The following is a 15,264-nucleotide window of genomic DNA, read 5'->3' as shown; positions in this document are numbered from 1 at the left end:
TTTACAATAGGTTCCCTAGTCCAAAGCGTACTCAGGACAGCAATTTAGCAACAACAAACACGGCCATCTACTCTCTTACTAACATCTAGGGGTCATTTATTCTAGCCAGTTCTTCTATTGGATTGTTTTAAAGGGTGGAAAGAAATCAGAATACTTAAAGCAAGCTCACACAGACACAGGGATAAGATTTAGAGCTCCTCACAGACTGTGAGTGAGGTAAAGTTTAAACCCAGGGTCCCAGGGCCCTGGTGCTATGTGGTACCAGCACTACCTGCTCAGGCTCTTTAAATATGAAATTGACAAAAACTATTATTAACTCACAGGATTAAGCATTATTCTAATAAATATGATTTTCCAAGCTTTGGCAGAAATTTCACTATTTTGTTAAGATGTTTGTTTCTTTCTAATTTGTTATTAACTGCTGTTTAATTCTTCAGAAACAACAGGCAAAATTCTATGAGAATATCATGAAGATTCTTCGACCAAAACCAGACTACTTTGCTGTGGGATACTATGGCTGTGGCTTTCCCCAGTTCCTACGAGTCAGTATTCATAAATTCATGTTTCTTTAGAAATTCAGAATATTTCATGGAAGACTCTACAACCCCAAATCACAAAAAGTTGGGACAGTAAGGAAAATGCAAAAAAATAAAAATGCAGTGTTCCTAGTTTTCTTATTTGATTGCAGACAGTTTGAACCTGAGATTCATGTTTTGTCTGCTCAACTTCATTTCATTTGTTAATAAACATCCATTCCTGCATTTCAGGCCTGAAACACATTCCCAAAAAAATTGGGACAGGGGCAATTAAGGGCTAGTAATGAGGTGAGAAAACTGAATAATGATGCGATTCCAAACAGGTGATGTCAACAGGTGATTGTAATCATGGTTTGGTAATTTACAAAAGCAGTATCCAGGAAAGGCTGAGTCTCTGATGAGCAAAGATGACCAGAGGATCTCCAGTTTGTCAACAAATACATGAGAAAATTATTGAAATGTTTAAAAACAATGTACCTCAAAGAAAGACAGCACTGCATCAAGAGCCGCCACTCAACAATAGCTGATATGACCACATGGGTGAGGGATTACTTTGGTAAACCTTTGTCAAGCACTACAATACAGAGTTACATGCACAAATGCCACTTAAGCTTCACTGTGCAAAAAAGAAGCCTTATGTTAACCATGTCCAGAAGCGCGTCGACTTCTCTGTGCTCGGAGGCATTTAGGATGGACCAACACACAGTGGAAACATGTATTGTGGTCTGATGAATCAGCATTCCAGGTAATTTTTTTTTTTTTTTACAAATGGACGCTGTGTGCTCCGGACCAAAGACGAAAAAAACCATCCAGACTGTTATCAGCAACAAGTCCAAAAGCCAGGGTCTGTCATGGTATGGGGCTGTGTCAGTGCCCTTGGCAAAGGTCATTTACACTTCTGTGATGGCAGCATTAATGCAGAAAAGTACATTAAGATCTTAAAGCAACATGTGCTCCTTCAAGACGTCATCTTTTCCAGGGACGTCCATGCATTTTTTAAAAACCACATGCTGCACACATTACAAAGGCATGGCTGCGGAAGAAGAGGGTACGAGTACTGGACTGGCCTGCCTGCAGTCCTGACCTGTCCCCAATAGAGAATGTGTGGATAATTTTGAAATGAAAAATGCAACAACGACGATCCCGTACTGTTGCACATCTTAAGACGTGTTTGCAGGAAGAATGAGACAAAATAAAAGCTGAAACACTAAATTGTTTGGTATCCTTTTAAGTCTTTTAAGTGTGGAAAAAAGGAATAGCAACATTACAAAGTGGTAAACGCTTTACTGTCCCAACTTATTTTGGAATGTGTTGCAGGCCTGAATTGCAGGAATGGATGTTTATTAATAAATGAAATGAAGTTGAGCAGATAAAACATGAAATATCTCAGGTTCATCCTGTCTGCAATCTAATAAAAGTCAAAGTAAATGTAAGAAACAGTTTTTTTATTTTTTTGCATTTTCCATGTTGTCCCAACTTTGTCTGATTTGGGGTTGTACTTTGTCTGTAATCATTTCAATTCAATATGTTTACTTTGTGATGTGCCTATTATGTAGAACAAGGTGTTCATTCATCGTGGGAAGGAATACGAGCGTAGAGAGGATTTCCAGAGCCAGCTGATGAGCCAGTTTCCCAGCGCTGTCAGACTTAATATCACCACCATGCCTGGAGACGACATTAAGAACTCCCCCGTGCAATGTATCTTTTAAAGACAATGTAAATGCATGCATGATTTTCCATTTTAACAATTTCTGAACCTACTTTGGCTGGAGGTTTTGATGTGCATAAAGTATCTTTGCAGTATACACTACTTATGCTGTGGCTAAATTGGCTTCCTAGAAACATTTATATGCACATTTATAAGAACAGTTGCAATTCAAATTACTCAACCCCCTGAAGAAAATAATGATTTACAACTCTTAACTTTTCTGCAGAGTTAGATTTTAGTTTAAATTAAGTCTTAATTAGTAGAATGGCACAGCAATTAAACAGAGTAAAAATTACTGCCATGTTATGTTATCCAACCCCTACATAATATTGCTGATCTTAAAACCTACTGCTAGTCTGTATGACCTAAAGTTGGGTTACAACATGATTACACCATTTTCATGTCCACTGTCAAAATGCAGCTGTCCGTCTTCCAATCAACTTTCAACTCAAACATGGCCACATCACCCCACTGCTTCGTTTTCTTTACTGGCTGCCTGTACCCACAATCAGTTTAAAACAATGGTTGTCTGCAAAGCCAACATTGCTGTCTATTATAATTAGAATGAGGAAATGTTTACTAGCAAGCACTTCTGTTAATCGCTTTGGATAAGAGTTTCTGCTAAATGCTGTAAATAGAACTCTATAGCTAAACATAATTACATTAACAGCATAATTTAAAATAAAAACTAGGGAGTAACACAGCCATGAGGGCTTTCACAGGACATTAGCCCACCTTCCACACCATCAACAAACCTGAGTGATCGCACGAGAGATCACAACATCTATGATCACCACAAATCCTTATGACCTTGAACTTCCAAGCTCTGTGCCTTTGTCTATAGATGGTTTTGTTTGTTTGTTTATTAGGATTTTAACGTCATGTTTTACACTTTGGTTACATTCATGACAGGAACGGTAGTTACTCATTACACAAGGTTCATCAGTTTACACAAGGTTATATCAAACACAGTCATGGACAATTTATTGTGTCTAATTCACCTCACTTGCATGTCTTTGGACTGTGGGAGTAAACCGGAGCACCCAGAGTAAACCCACGCACACACGGGGAGAACATGCAAACTCCACACAGAAAGGACCCAGGGGATCGAACCCAGGACCCAGGACCTTTTTGCTGTGAGGCGACAGTGCTACCCACTTAGCCACCGCCTGTCTATAGATGGGGTGGGGTATATATCCATGATCTTGTGTTTAAGGTTCTTACCCTGGATAATATGCTCATAATAATAATCTAGTATATAGTAATAAGTATCCTTTTCTTAGCATGGTGTTTTCAGACATCCAGTGCTTTACTGTCCAGCCAGTCCTGGAAATCCCTCCCCGTCTGATGAACAAGCCTGTTCCTGATCAGATTATCAAGTATGGATATCATTACTCTAAATGCACCATTTTTTTTCTTTTTACTATTGCAACTAATCAGATTTGCTCTTGTTCTTTCACACTTTAAAATTGGTCTTAATTTTTTACAGCTTCTACAAATCAAACTACGTCCAACGATTTCAGTACTCTCGACCTGTGAGGAAGGGTAAGGTGGATCCTGACAATGAATTTGCTGTGAGTAGTTGTATTGTATGTATTTTTATACATGTACACTTATATAACACATACATGTAAATAACCTATGACCTTAATCTGTCTTTCTTTGCAGTCTATGTGGATTGAACGCACCACTTTCTATACTGCGTATAAGCTGCCGGGAATCCTGCGCTGGTTCGAGGCCACAAACATGACTCATGTAAGTAGTAAACTCTATGAGATTAAAAAATAATGCATTACTGTAAAGCTGTAAATTGATTGCTGCAAATAAGTAAAAGTAGTATTGAGTTTTAGTATATAATATTTCCCATGTGTTGTTTACAGACAACAGTTAGTCCACTGGAGAATGCTATAGAGACTATGGGAAACACCAACGAGAAGATCCTAACCATGATAAACCTGTACCAGTGCGATGAGACTTTACCTATAAACCCCCTTTCCATGCTCCTCAATGGCATCGTAGATCCTGCTGTCATGGGCGGTTTTGCAAAGTATGAAAAGGTGTGTATGTTTTACCTTTCTTTTTACTTACTTTTTCAGTTTATTATGTAAAATACGGGGGCACGCTGTCTCCTCACAGCAAGAAGTTCCTGGGTTTGATTGCCAGGTGGAGCAGTCCAGGTCCTTTTTGTGTGGAGTTTGCATGCTTTCCCTGTGTCTGCGTGGATTTCCTCCGGGAGCTCCAGTTTCCTCCCACAGTCCAAAGACGTGCAAGTGAGGTGAATTGGAGATACAAATAGTCCATGACTGTGTTGAACTAATAAATCTTATGTAACCAGTAGCTGCCTGTCCTGTCATGAATGTAACCAAAGTATGTAAAACATGATGTTAAAATCCTAATAAATAAAAATAATTATGTAAAAGTCATCATTCTTTAGATTTTCTATTAATAAAATGCTATGATCACATTATCTGGGATACAAGCTAAATATATTAAACAAAAGAAATGTATTTATTAGGATTTTACCATCATGTTACACACTTTGGTTACATTTATGACAGGACAGGTAGTTACTGGTTACACAAGGTTCATCAGTTCAACACAGTCATGGACAATTTTGTATCTCCAATTCACCTCACTTACATTGTGTCTACAGGACAGACTGAATTCAGCCACAAAAAAAAAAAACCTCCGGATACTTGTTCACTCCTGTACAGCTTATAAAAAAAGGCTGCACACGTTATATACATGTCTTTGGACTATGCGAGGAAACCGATGCAGACACGGAGAGAACATGCAAACCACACAGAAATTACCCAGACCGCCCCACCTGGGAATCGAACACAGGACCTTCTTGCTGTGAGGTGACAGTGCTACCCACTGAGCCACTGTGCCACCCCAAACAAAAGATAACAAGTGGTGCATACCCTTTACTATAACAAACCAACAGACTTTGACATGGTTGCAACTATTAACAAGCATGTGTTCAGTTTTCATGTTAAAAATAACAAACACAATTTAAATGTGTTTTTAAAAAGTTCGGACAGTAGGTAAAAACAAAGCAGTGAATTGTCTCTTACACAAAGATTTTTATTTACCTTATCATCTTTATTATTATTTGTAAATATACACTAATTCCTAACTTGATTCCTACCCCACATTCTGAAAAAGTTGGGACAAGCGAAATGTAATGCTTTGGGGAGAATTTTGCTATTGCAGTGTGTGCCGCTTATCTACTGTTGATAATCACTAATAATCAGAAAGTTGAAGGTTTAAGCCCATACTAAGCTGCCACTGTTGGACCCTTGAGCAAGACTCTTAACCCTCAGTTGCTGGGATTGTGTCCTGCATTAGCTGCAGCTTAATTTGGATTAAAATGTGACCTAAATGCCTAAACTATAAAGTTTGATTGATGTGGAAATTTGATGGAAGTGATCACTTCTGGATAATTGTGATTACTTGTGGATCCCTCTATCCACAGGGCTTACAAGATCACTGAATGGATTAATGAGTATAAACCTATGTACATTTTATTAACCTGCCTTTATCATAGACTAATTAAATACACATGGTAGATTTTATACTGACAGTAGGTAGCACTTTTCATCATCATCATCATTAAACTTTTGTTTGGGTTTTAATTTACCACCCATCTGTTGTGTAAATTCTTACAACCTTGCAGTCATGATTGTTCTTAATCACCCTTTTGATTTGTTATTTTTAGGCATTTTTCACTGAAGAGTACACGCAAGAGCATCCGGAGGATAAAGAAAAGCTGTTCCGCCTCAAGGATTTAATTGCTTGGCAGGTACACTAAAGGATACACATTACAATTCAAACACACAGCATTTTCTGACAGCTCTTCCTTACTGAATTGTTGTACCTGTTCACCCTGAAGATCCCCCTGCTTGGCCGAGGGATCGCTCTCCACGGCAAGAGGGTGACAGATGACCTTCGACCTTTCCATGAGCGCATGGAGGAGTGCTTCAAACAGCTGAAGAAAAAAGTGGAGAAAGAGTATGGGGTCAAAGACCTGGTGAGACATACTGACTGAGTGACTGAGTTTAAGAATAGAAAATGAGAGATTTCCTCTTTTTCCTGAATTTATTTATTGTTTGTATTATTTCTCTGAGCCAGCCTGACATGGATGAGAGAAGGTCCACTCGACCACGCTCTGTTCTGCGCTCAGTTCGTCAATCCATCTGCTCATTGGCTGGATCGGAATGTGGAACCCCAACTAAGGCACACCCAGACAGGTAAACACACATGGATTAAATACACACAAACAGCCGCTCAGGTGGTGCAGCGGTAAAAACACACACTGGAACCAGAGCTGGGATCTCGAATACATTGTATCGAATCTCAGCTCTGCCTGCCAGCTAGGCTGAGTGGCCACATGAACAATGATTGGCCTGTTGTTCAGATATGGGTGGGACTAAGCCGGATGGGGTCTCTATCTCAGGACTGGTGCAGTTACCAGATGTCGTAACAGCAGAGTTACGACATCTGCTGGCTGATTGATGGCGCCTGCACAGAGATGAGAAAAGAGTGCTCTCAGGGTGTGTCTCTCCGTACACAACGCTGAGCTGCACTGCACTCGTCAAAGTGTAGGTGATAATATGCATACTGCATGCTGCCCACGTGTCAGAGGGGGTGTGGGTTAGTGTTGTTCTCCTCAATCAGAGCAGGGATCGGCATTGGTGGAGAGGAAGCATGATGCAATCGGGCAATTGGATGCTCTAAAAGGGAGAAAAAAGGGAGAAAATGCATAAACTATATATATACACAGTATATATATATATATATATATATATATATATATATATAACAAAAATACATACAAACAGATTGGAAAGTGATCATGTAGTCTGGACTGGTGTTAATCAAGCCTCTCATGAAAGAAAATCAATCACATACAGTGCAATTTTGGTCATTTTGTTCAACATTTGAAATACATAGGTGCATAAAAATGGATATTTGGATAAAATTTGTATATACACTAATGCAAAAGAATCAATATATTCTGTTGGCCTGGGGTTTTCAATCTGTGGGGTGCAAGTACTTGTCCAGGGGGGCGTGACATTACGAGATTTTTTTCACTTTCAAAACTAAAGCAATTCATTTTTCACCCACAAGAGACATATTTGATTAGTCTTGCTGACCATGCACACATGCATGTCAAATGTTATCCAGTCTGTAAAAAAGGACCGTTGGCTAGCAAAACTTAAAAATAGGGCTAACAGTGAAGATAAATCTGTGACAAAAGCAACCACTGCGTTGTTTCAGCCAAGGACTCCACTAGCGAGGCTGTCCATTCCGATAGCATCAATGCCGATAAGCTGTCTACATCAAAAGTTTTGGCTGTCAGTCAAAGCAGAGTATCCTGAACTGGCGAACTTAGCGATGGATGTTCTTTTGCCTCTACTTGGCTCTGTGAAGTAACGTTTTCTGTATCTACATCAAAAGCAAGTACCGCTTACGATTTACGACTAGCTGTAACTGATATTAAACACCAAATTTCAATGATGTGCTCGCAGACACAGGCCGTCACATTAAATAAGACAGGGTTGTATTATCTTTTTGAAGTAAATATTTAAATCAGCAAAATTGCATCATTTGTATGATGTGCACAACGTTAATTATATTATTTTAGCTTGTCAAGAGCTTTCGCAATGGTTTCTTGGTAAGGGATGATTTTTTTGGAGGGGGTTGGGGTGTTTAAGTTAAATGTCGGCACACGGAAGGGGGCGCATGTCCAAAAAGGTTGAAAACCCCTGCTGTAGGCCAAGGCTGGCTGTGCTTCATCATATACATTTTGTTTCCTTATTTTTTGAGACTTTTCCCACCTTTACAATAAAGACACATTAATAAACACTTATTAACAGTTAGAATTACTATAAACAGAAAACTCTAATACCCTTTTACAAATAGTTATCAAATACCTCATAAAAAGGTAGTTATGTTATAATTTAAATACAAAGTAAATGTATTATATATTATAAATTGAATTTTAAATAAAATAATACAGAAACTTTGTCATTAACCTTTTATTTTTACTATTAGAAACAGTTAATTTCTTTGATACATTTTGGGATATTTTATCTGTAAATATACTGTACAGTGGACCCTTGGGTTACGAATGGTTTACCATATGAACATTTCGGGTTATGAGCGATCTGTTTCAACTTAATGTACGAACTAATTTCGGATTACGAACCGAAATTCAAGAAACACGCGAGGTCACGAACAAGTTCACTCCAACTGTCTCTCTCTCTCTATATACCGTATATACAGTGAGCGAACATTCGGACAGCGGACGGTGTACAAAATACAACACTATTGAAATAAAGAAGGAAATAATAGAGAAATATGAGAGTTATTGTTTCTGGTAGATACATTTTATAAAAAAAGAAAATGTATTATGGTGTATGGTACAGCACGTGCACTGTACTGAATGTGTTTTTTATGTACAGTACTACTGTGAATTGTTGTTTATTATTGTTTATTACAGGTAAGTCTATTCTATAATTTAAGATTAAGGGAAAATATACTTGTATTTATTACAAAAAAGACAATTTAAGACATTAGAAGGGTTAGGTAAGGGGGGTTTGGGGGGTTTGGGAGGTCTGGCACAGATTAATTCTATTTACATTATTTCTTATGGGAAAAATAGGTTTAACTAACAAACATTTTGACTTAAGAACAGCCCTTCGGAACCAATTAAATTCGTAAGTCAAGGGTCTACTGTATCTATAAAGCCTGCTTTTGTTATGTAGAGTTTTGTTTAGCTGCCTCTGTAGTCATTTAGATTATGAACAGTGCAGTACAGCAGTACAGTGCAGCAGGTTGGCAGTGGAGGATCCAAAAGCACCGCTCCGGGCGTATGCTAAACACAATCTGTAATGTACTCACTACTCAATTAAAGTAAGAGCTTTACTGCATCAGATTGAATTGATTTGGAAACTTGAACATAGCAGTGCACTTTAGAAAGTGTTGCTGCCATTTGTTTCAATCAGGATTTAACTGCAGCATTTTGCACTTGCTATAATCAATCACTGAACTTTATAACAGGCAGCAGTAAATTCATGTATACCTGATAGCATCTGACATCTGGAATCTTCATTTTTGTTTGTTAATTTACTTTAAGATGGAATAAAACTTAATTATAGTTACCGAAGTGAACAGTGTAATTTGCACCATTAAAACAGTTGTGCTTTATTCACTGTTGAGCAGCAGATGATGAGTTGCTCTTCTGTGCTGTATCAGATTAGCTGTTCTGCTGTAGTTAATACACAGTAGCAGTTGAAGTACACAAACTGTTATCCAAATAATTGCACCGATAAAGTCTGTGGTATGATTGCAATCTAAAATTTACTGAAGTCCCAGTACGCTTTAGATCAGGGCATTAAAATCACAAAACAATTACCAGTAATTAGTAACAAGTATGCATTCCTATAGCTGAGAGGAGTAAGAATGAAGTAAAACTATTACTAAAATGAGGTAACACTCAAACTCATAGAGTGGATGCAACGAATCACCCACTTATATACAGTAGGTACATTACTATAAAGTATGATTATAGTAAGGCGTTCGGGTGGTGCAGCAGTAAATTATGCTGGCTCACTACTGCTGGTATCCAGGGTTCAAATTCCTAGTGATATTAGACAACCAAATATCTACATACATACATAATTGGCTATATGGTCAAGGCTCCATGATGAATTGGTGTCCTGTCCTGTTCTAGAAAACTGTACCCACCATAACCATGACCAGGATAAAGTGGTGGTAAAACATGAAAATACAATGATATGATTATAGTTAAAATAACAGTTGGTTGCAAACAGAGTGACATGCCAAAGTAAATGTGAACATTTTTATTGTTGTGATTGATTTTATACAATTTTATGGTCCATTTTATTATGTCTCCAGCTCCAACATTAGATTAACATCTCTCTGTTTCACTCTAGTGTCTCCTCTGACTCAGCAATACCACTCACACCAACCACCCTGCCCCGCTCCAGTGGGAGCATCAGCGTAATTGACGAGAGTGGCAATGAGGTGGAGGTGAGAATTTAGGAGATTAATCAGTAGGAACACCAGTAACTTGACTTGTTTTAACCCTTGTGTGGTCTTTCTGTATGTCTGTCTCTCTCTCTGACTGCCTGTCTTCCTGTCTGTCTCTGCCTGTCTGTCTGTGTTTTTCTGTCTGTCTTATTTTGAAAACGGGTCCCATGGACCCAAACACCACACAAGGGTTAAATTAAAAGTGATTTAAATTATGGATTGTGATCAATTCTATATTATTTAATTTTGTTCTGTTTTATTTAAAGTTGACTGGTGTTACACTTTACTATCATCATCTCAATCCTCTTACTATCACAGGTAAAGCTAAGAAAGTCAAAAAAGAAGAAGAAGCAAGGAAGAAGCAGCATGATTTTTATCAGTGAAGAGAAAGAGCGAAACAACACACTGGACCTCAAGCGGGTTAGTTAAAGTAGAATAGTGTTACTGACCTGACCTGTATAGGTGCAGTTATAATTTATAGTTGCCTGATTTTCCTAGTAATTTTCCATGTTTTGAAATGCAGGAGGAAATTGACACAGAGGAAAACATTAAAGTCAATCAAGTCAAATTTATTTGTATTGCGCTTTTTAAAATAGACATTGTCTCAAAGCAACTTTACAGAATCCAGGACCAACAGACCAAAAACCCCTGTTGAGCAAGCCAAGGGCTACAGTGGCAAGGAAAAACATCCTTAAAATTACAGGAAGAAACCCTGATAGAAAGCAGACTCAGCAGGGACCCATCATTATTGTAAATGTTGAAATGGTGAACTTTTAGAAAGCATTCCAGATTCTATACAATTAGAAACATAACTGACTGTGCAAAAGTTTTGGTACATGGAAACAGCTAAATATTTTGTGTGATTTACACATATACTGTATATGCTTCAAGGCATAAAGTGTATCAAAAATATTAAAATGTGCTTTAGAGACAGATTCAAATGTAACACAATAAAACATTAACAGCTGGAATAAGCAGCGTACATTTACAGCCACTTAAAATAACACTCCATTAAGTGTCTTTATTTTACACTGTGTCATCCCCAGCTGTCAAAAAAGCAAGAGTTCCGCAGTGATACAAACCTATCAGAACCTGCTGAAGTGTCCAGCCTGGCCAGTATTAACTCCAGATCACTGCCTACTATCACAGGTATACAAACACACACACACACACACACATACTCATTAGTAAATTAGTATTAACGTTACAAAATTAGAAGTACCAGACAATTAAATCAGGCAGTTAATGTACAGTAAATTGAAATAAACATAATAGTGGTTTTCCTCTGGGAGCTCCGGTTTCCTTCCACAGTCCAAAGACATGCAGTCAGACTGCGTGTGTGTTAAGGTGTGAATGTGTTTGTGTGTATGTCTGACTGGCACCCTGTCCAGAGTGTTGCTGTGTGCCTTGCTCCCATCAAAATCTGGGATAGGCTCCAGCACCTCCCCTTCCCACGACCCTAATTAGAATAAGTGGTTTAGAAAGTGAGTAGGTGAAGAAAAAAAAGGGTAATAAATCATATGCTTGTATCTAGCTACAGCTGACTCAAAAGCTTGTATATGCTTGTTGAGGACAGCAGCTGCCTACATTGAAAGTCTTGAGATCCCTGCAACTGTTCTTTTCTTGACTGAATGATTAAAACACACATTTCTTTTTAACGAAGCAAAACATGTACATTCTTAAACATGTCATAAGGGCGGCATGGTGGCTAAGTGGGTAGCACTGTCACCTCACAGCAAGAAGGTCCTGGGTTCGATCCCCAGGTGGGGCGGTCCGGGTCCTTTCTGTATGGAGTTTGCATGTTCTCCCCGTGTCCGTGTGGGTTTCCTCCGGGTGCTCCGGTTTCCTCCCACAGTCCAAAGACGTGCAAGTGAGGTGAATTGGAGACACTAAATTGCCTAAGACTGTGTTCGATATAACCTTGTGAACTGATGAACCTTGTGTGTAATGAGTAACTATTGTTCCTGTCATGAATATAACCAAAGTGTAAAACATGAAGTTAAAACCCCAATAAACAAACAATATCATGTCATAATCTGCTGGGTCAAAATATACATTCAGCACAACAAATTTTGTAATATTTCTATCAGTTCATTTTACCTTGATCAGATGCTTTTGATACTGAACAAAAAAAACTTTTTGAATAACACAATGTACAAACGAAGAAAAAAGTAATATTCATAGTAAAAGTAATTGAATACAGTACATGTTCATTGTGTTGCTACAATTTTGCCTATATTACAGCAGTAACACGGCATGAGCCATGAGAGTAAAGTGTCTGGCTCTATCTGGTGGTCAAAAGATAGAATTGCCAGAACTACACTGGGGTTCCTACAAGTGACACCTGGTTCTGCAGGTTTCTATTTATTTATTTATTTATTTAATTATACAAATTTTCTCTTTTTCATACATGTCTAATAGGTCTAGCTCTGACAGTAGCCAATGGGAGCGAGGAGTCGGAGTCATCGCGATCAAAGCGGGACAGTAAAAGCATGTCTGTGTGTGTACCCTCTGACCGCACTAGTGATCGGCGCTCCAAAGGAGTAATTAACCTGCTCTTTAAATCTCTGGTAAATTAAACACACATTACAAATGTGATATTTGCTTTGCTTTTTTTGTTTGAGCTTTACTGAGCCATGGGTCCATCTGGTTTATGCAATTTTATGTGTTTCTGATATCAAATTTCCTTTCCCTTTTTTTTTTTTTGATTATGCAAAATGTTGCAGCAAGAATCCTGACACATACAAACCTGCCCTCAGACAGCTACATTATTTACTAGTGTTATTTAGAATTGATTTTTAAAATATTTTACAAATTTTTAATTGACCCCACGGTCTCGCTCTACAGTACATCAGTGGCATGGTTAGCAGGTATGTCCTGTCAGAAAACCTCAGATCAACCCACAGGAACATGCTGGCTGTACCGGTCACACGGCATATACACCGATCAGCCATAACATTAAAACCACCTCCTTGTTTCTACACTCACTGTTCATTTTATCAGCTCCGCTTACCATATAGGAGCACTTTGTAGTTCTACAATTACTGACTGTAGTCCATCTTTTTCTCTATATGCTTTGTTAGCCCCTTTCATGCTGTTCTTCAATGGTCAGGACCCCCACAGGACCACTACAGAGCAGGTATTATTTGGGTGGTGGATCAGTCTCAGCACGGCAGTGACACTGACATGGTGGTGGTGTGTTAGTGTGTGTTGTGCTGGTATGAGTGGATCAGACAGCAGTGCTGATGGAGTTTTTAAACACCTTACTGTCACTGCTGGACTGAGAATAGTTCACCTATCAAAAATATATCCAGCCAATAGCGCTGCATAGGCAGCGTTCTGTGACCACTGATGAAGGTCTAGAAGATGACCAACTCAAACAGCAGCAATAGAGGAGCGATCGTCTCTGACTTTACATCTACAAGGTGGACCAACTAGGTAGGAGTGTCTAATAGAGTGGACAGTGAGTGGACACGGTATTTAAAAACTCCAGCAGCACTGCTGTGTCTGATCCACTCATACCAGCACAACACACACTAACACACCACCACCATGTCAGTGTCACTGCAGTGCTAAGAATGATCCACCACCCAAATAATACCTACTCTGTGGGGGTCCTGACCATTGAAGAACAGCATGAAAGGGGGCTAACAAAGCATGCAGAGAAACAAATGAACTAAAGTCAGTAATTGTAGAACTACAAAATGCTTCTATATGGTGAGTAGAGCTGATAAAATGGACAGTGAGTGTAGAAACAAGGAGGTGGTTTTAATGTTATGCCTGATCAGTGTAAACGGAAAGGCGTCCTTTTTTATTATGGCCCTAATCTATGGAACTCCCTTCTTGATGACCTAAGGACTCTGGATGACAAGAGAAAGTTTAATTCGCACTTGTTTAAATTAGCTTTTAATTCATGTTTTATTCATTTTAACATGTACACTGCTTTTACTCCTTTTAATGTTGCATGTGCACTTTTACATGTTATTTATTGCTATTTATTTCTGGGTTTTAATTGTTTATTTCAGAAATGTTATTTTGTTGCTGTCATTTGTTCTGCACTTTGTGAAACTTCTTTGAACAAGTGCTATATAAATTGCTTGTTATTACTTATACTAAAATAATAGTAATAAATAGCTTATAATTAGCTATTTAAGCTTATTATTATTATTATTATTATTATTATTATTATTATTATTATTATTATTAATTATTATTATCATATACAACATGGATACATGCTTTTATTTTACAGAGCTCCAAGCCTGAAGATGGAAAACCAGGATCTGACTCTGCTGGCGAGAAAACTTCAACTCATTTTTAATTTACCTTCCTAATATATTATTTTGGAAATACTGTAATTTCTATATAAAAAGGAAGTTAAATGATCTACTTTTGTAAGACTATCATTATTATTTTTGAGCGGAACTTGTAATAGTACTTTGTTTGTACTTTTGAGACCAAAGAAAAATCAATTGCATACATACCTACATTGTAACACATCATTGTTTTTTAATGCACAGTGATTTCTATGTAAAAAAATATATATGATGAAGTTATATGATATATGATGAAGTTAAGAAACTATAAGAGTTGTAAGTTTTAATAAAATTGTTAAACTATTATAAGGTAAAATGTGTTTATTATATATTTATCCATAATTATTGGCATCTTAGTAAGTGGAAAAGTATGTTTTATTAGCTTTGGCTTACATCTAACATATATGTAACTATTAATTTTATACAGTAACAAAGTCTTAAAAATATTAATTTTAAAGCAGTCATGTGTCATAATTTTTGACACACCAAGAATTGTTTAAATCATCAATCAATAAGGATAATTCTACAGTAAATGAATAACCCCCCACTTTTAAATAAAGTTGAGGATCTGTGATGTATTGGGGCTTTTTTTCCCTAAAGGCCAAAAAAATAAAAATTGCTGATTACTAATATATTTGGGGTG

General features: G+C 37.7%; 1 protein-coding gene across 1 annotated transcript in view; it reads left to right on the top strand.

Moving 5' to 3' along the window:
* Positions 1–14,796, top strand: part of LOC134309206 (dedicator of cytokinesis protein 2) — a 235,737-nt gene extending 220,941 nt beyond the window's left edge. Inside the window, exons 39-52 of the mRNA XM_062990847.1 lie at positions 438–542; positions 2,093–2,234; positions 3,542–3,623; positions 3,734–3,818; positions 3,913–3,999; positions 4,125–4,301; positions 5,966–6,049; positions 6,140–6,277; positions 6,379–6,497; positions 10,209–10,305; positions 10,624–10,725; positions 11,352–11,454; positions 12,727–12,875; positions 14,558–14,796. Of these exons, the coding sequence (XP_062846917.1) occupies positions 438–542; positions 2,093–2,234; positions 3,542–3,623; positions 3,734–3,818; positions 3,913–3,999; positions 4,125–4,301; positions 5,966–6,049; positions 6,140–6,277; positions 6,379–6,497; positions 10,209–10,305; positions 10,624–10,725; positions 11,352–11,454; positions 12,727–12,875; positions 14,558–14,626 (1,539 nt within the window). The 3' untranslated portion in view covers positions 14,627–14,796. The remainder of the gene's footprint in view (positions 1–437; positions 543–2,092; positions 2,235–3,541; positions 3,624–3,733; positions 3,819–3,912; positions 4,000–4,124; positions 4,302–5,965; positions 6,050–6,139; positions 6,278–6,378; positions 6,498–10,208; positions 10,306–10,623; positions 10,726–11,351; positions 11,455–12,726; positions 12,876–14,557) is intronic.
* The last annotated feature ends 468 nt before the right edge of the window (positions 14,797–15,264 follow it).

This window comes from Trichomycterus rosablanca, chromosome 1 (assembly GCF_030014385.1).
Source record: "Trichomycterus rosablanca isolate fTriRos1 chromosome 1, fTriRos1.hap1, whole genome shotgun sequence".
In the NCBI taxonomy this organism is placed as follows: domain Eukaryota; kingdom Metazoa; phylum Chordata; class Actinopteri; order Siluriformes; family Trichomycteridae; genus Trichomycterus; species Trichomycterus rosablanca.
Note: the sequence above shows the minus strand (reverse complement) of the source record. Positions and strands in the feature narration are given on the sequence as shown.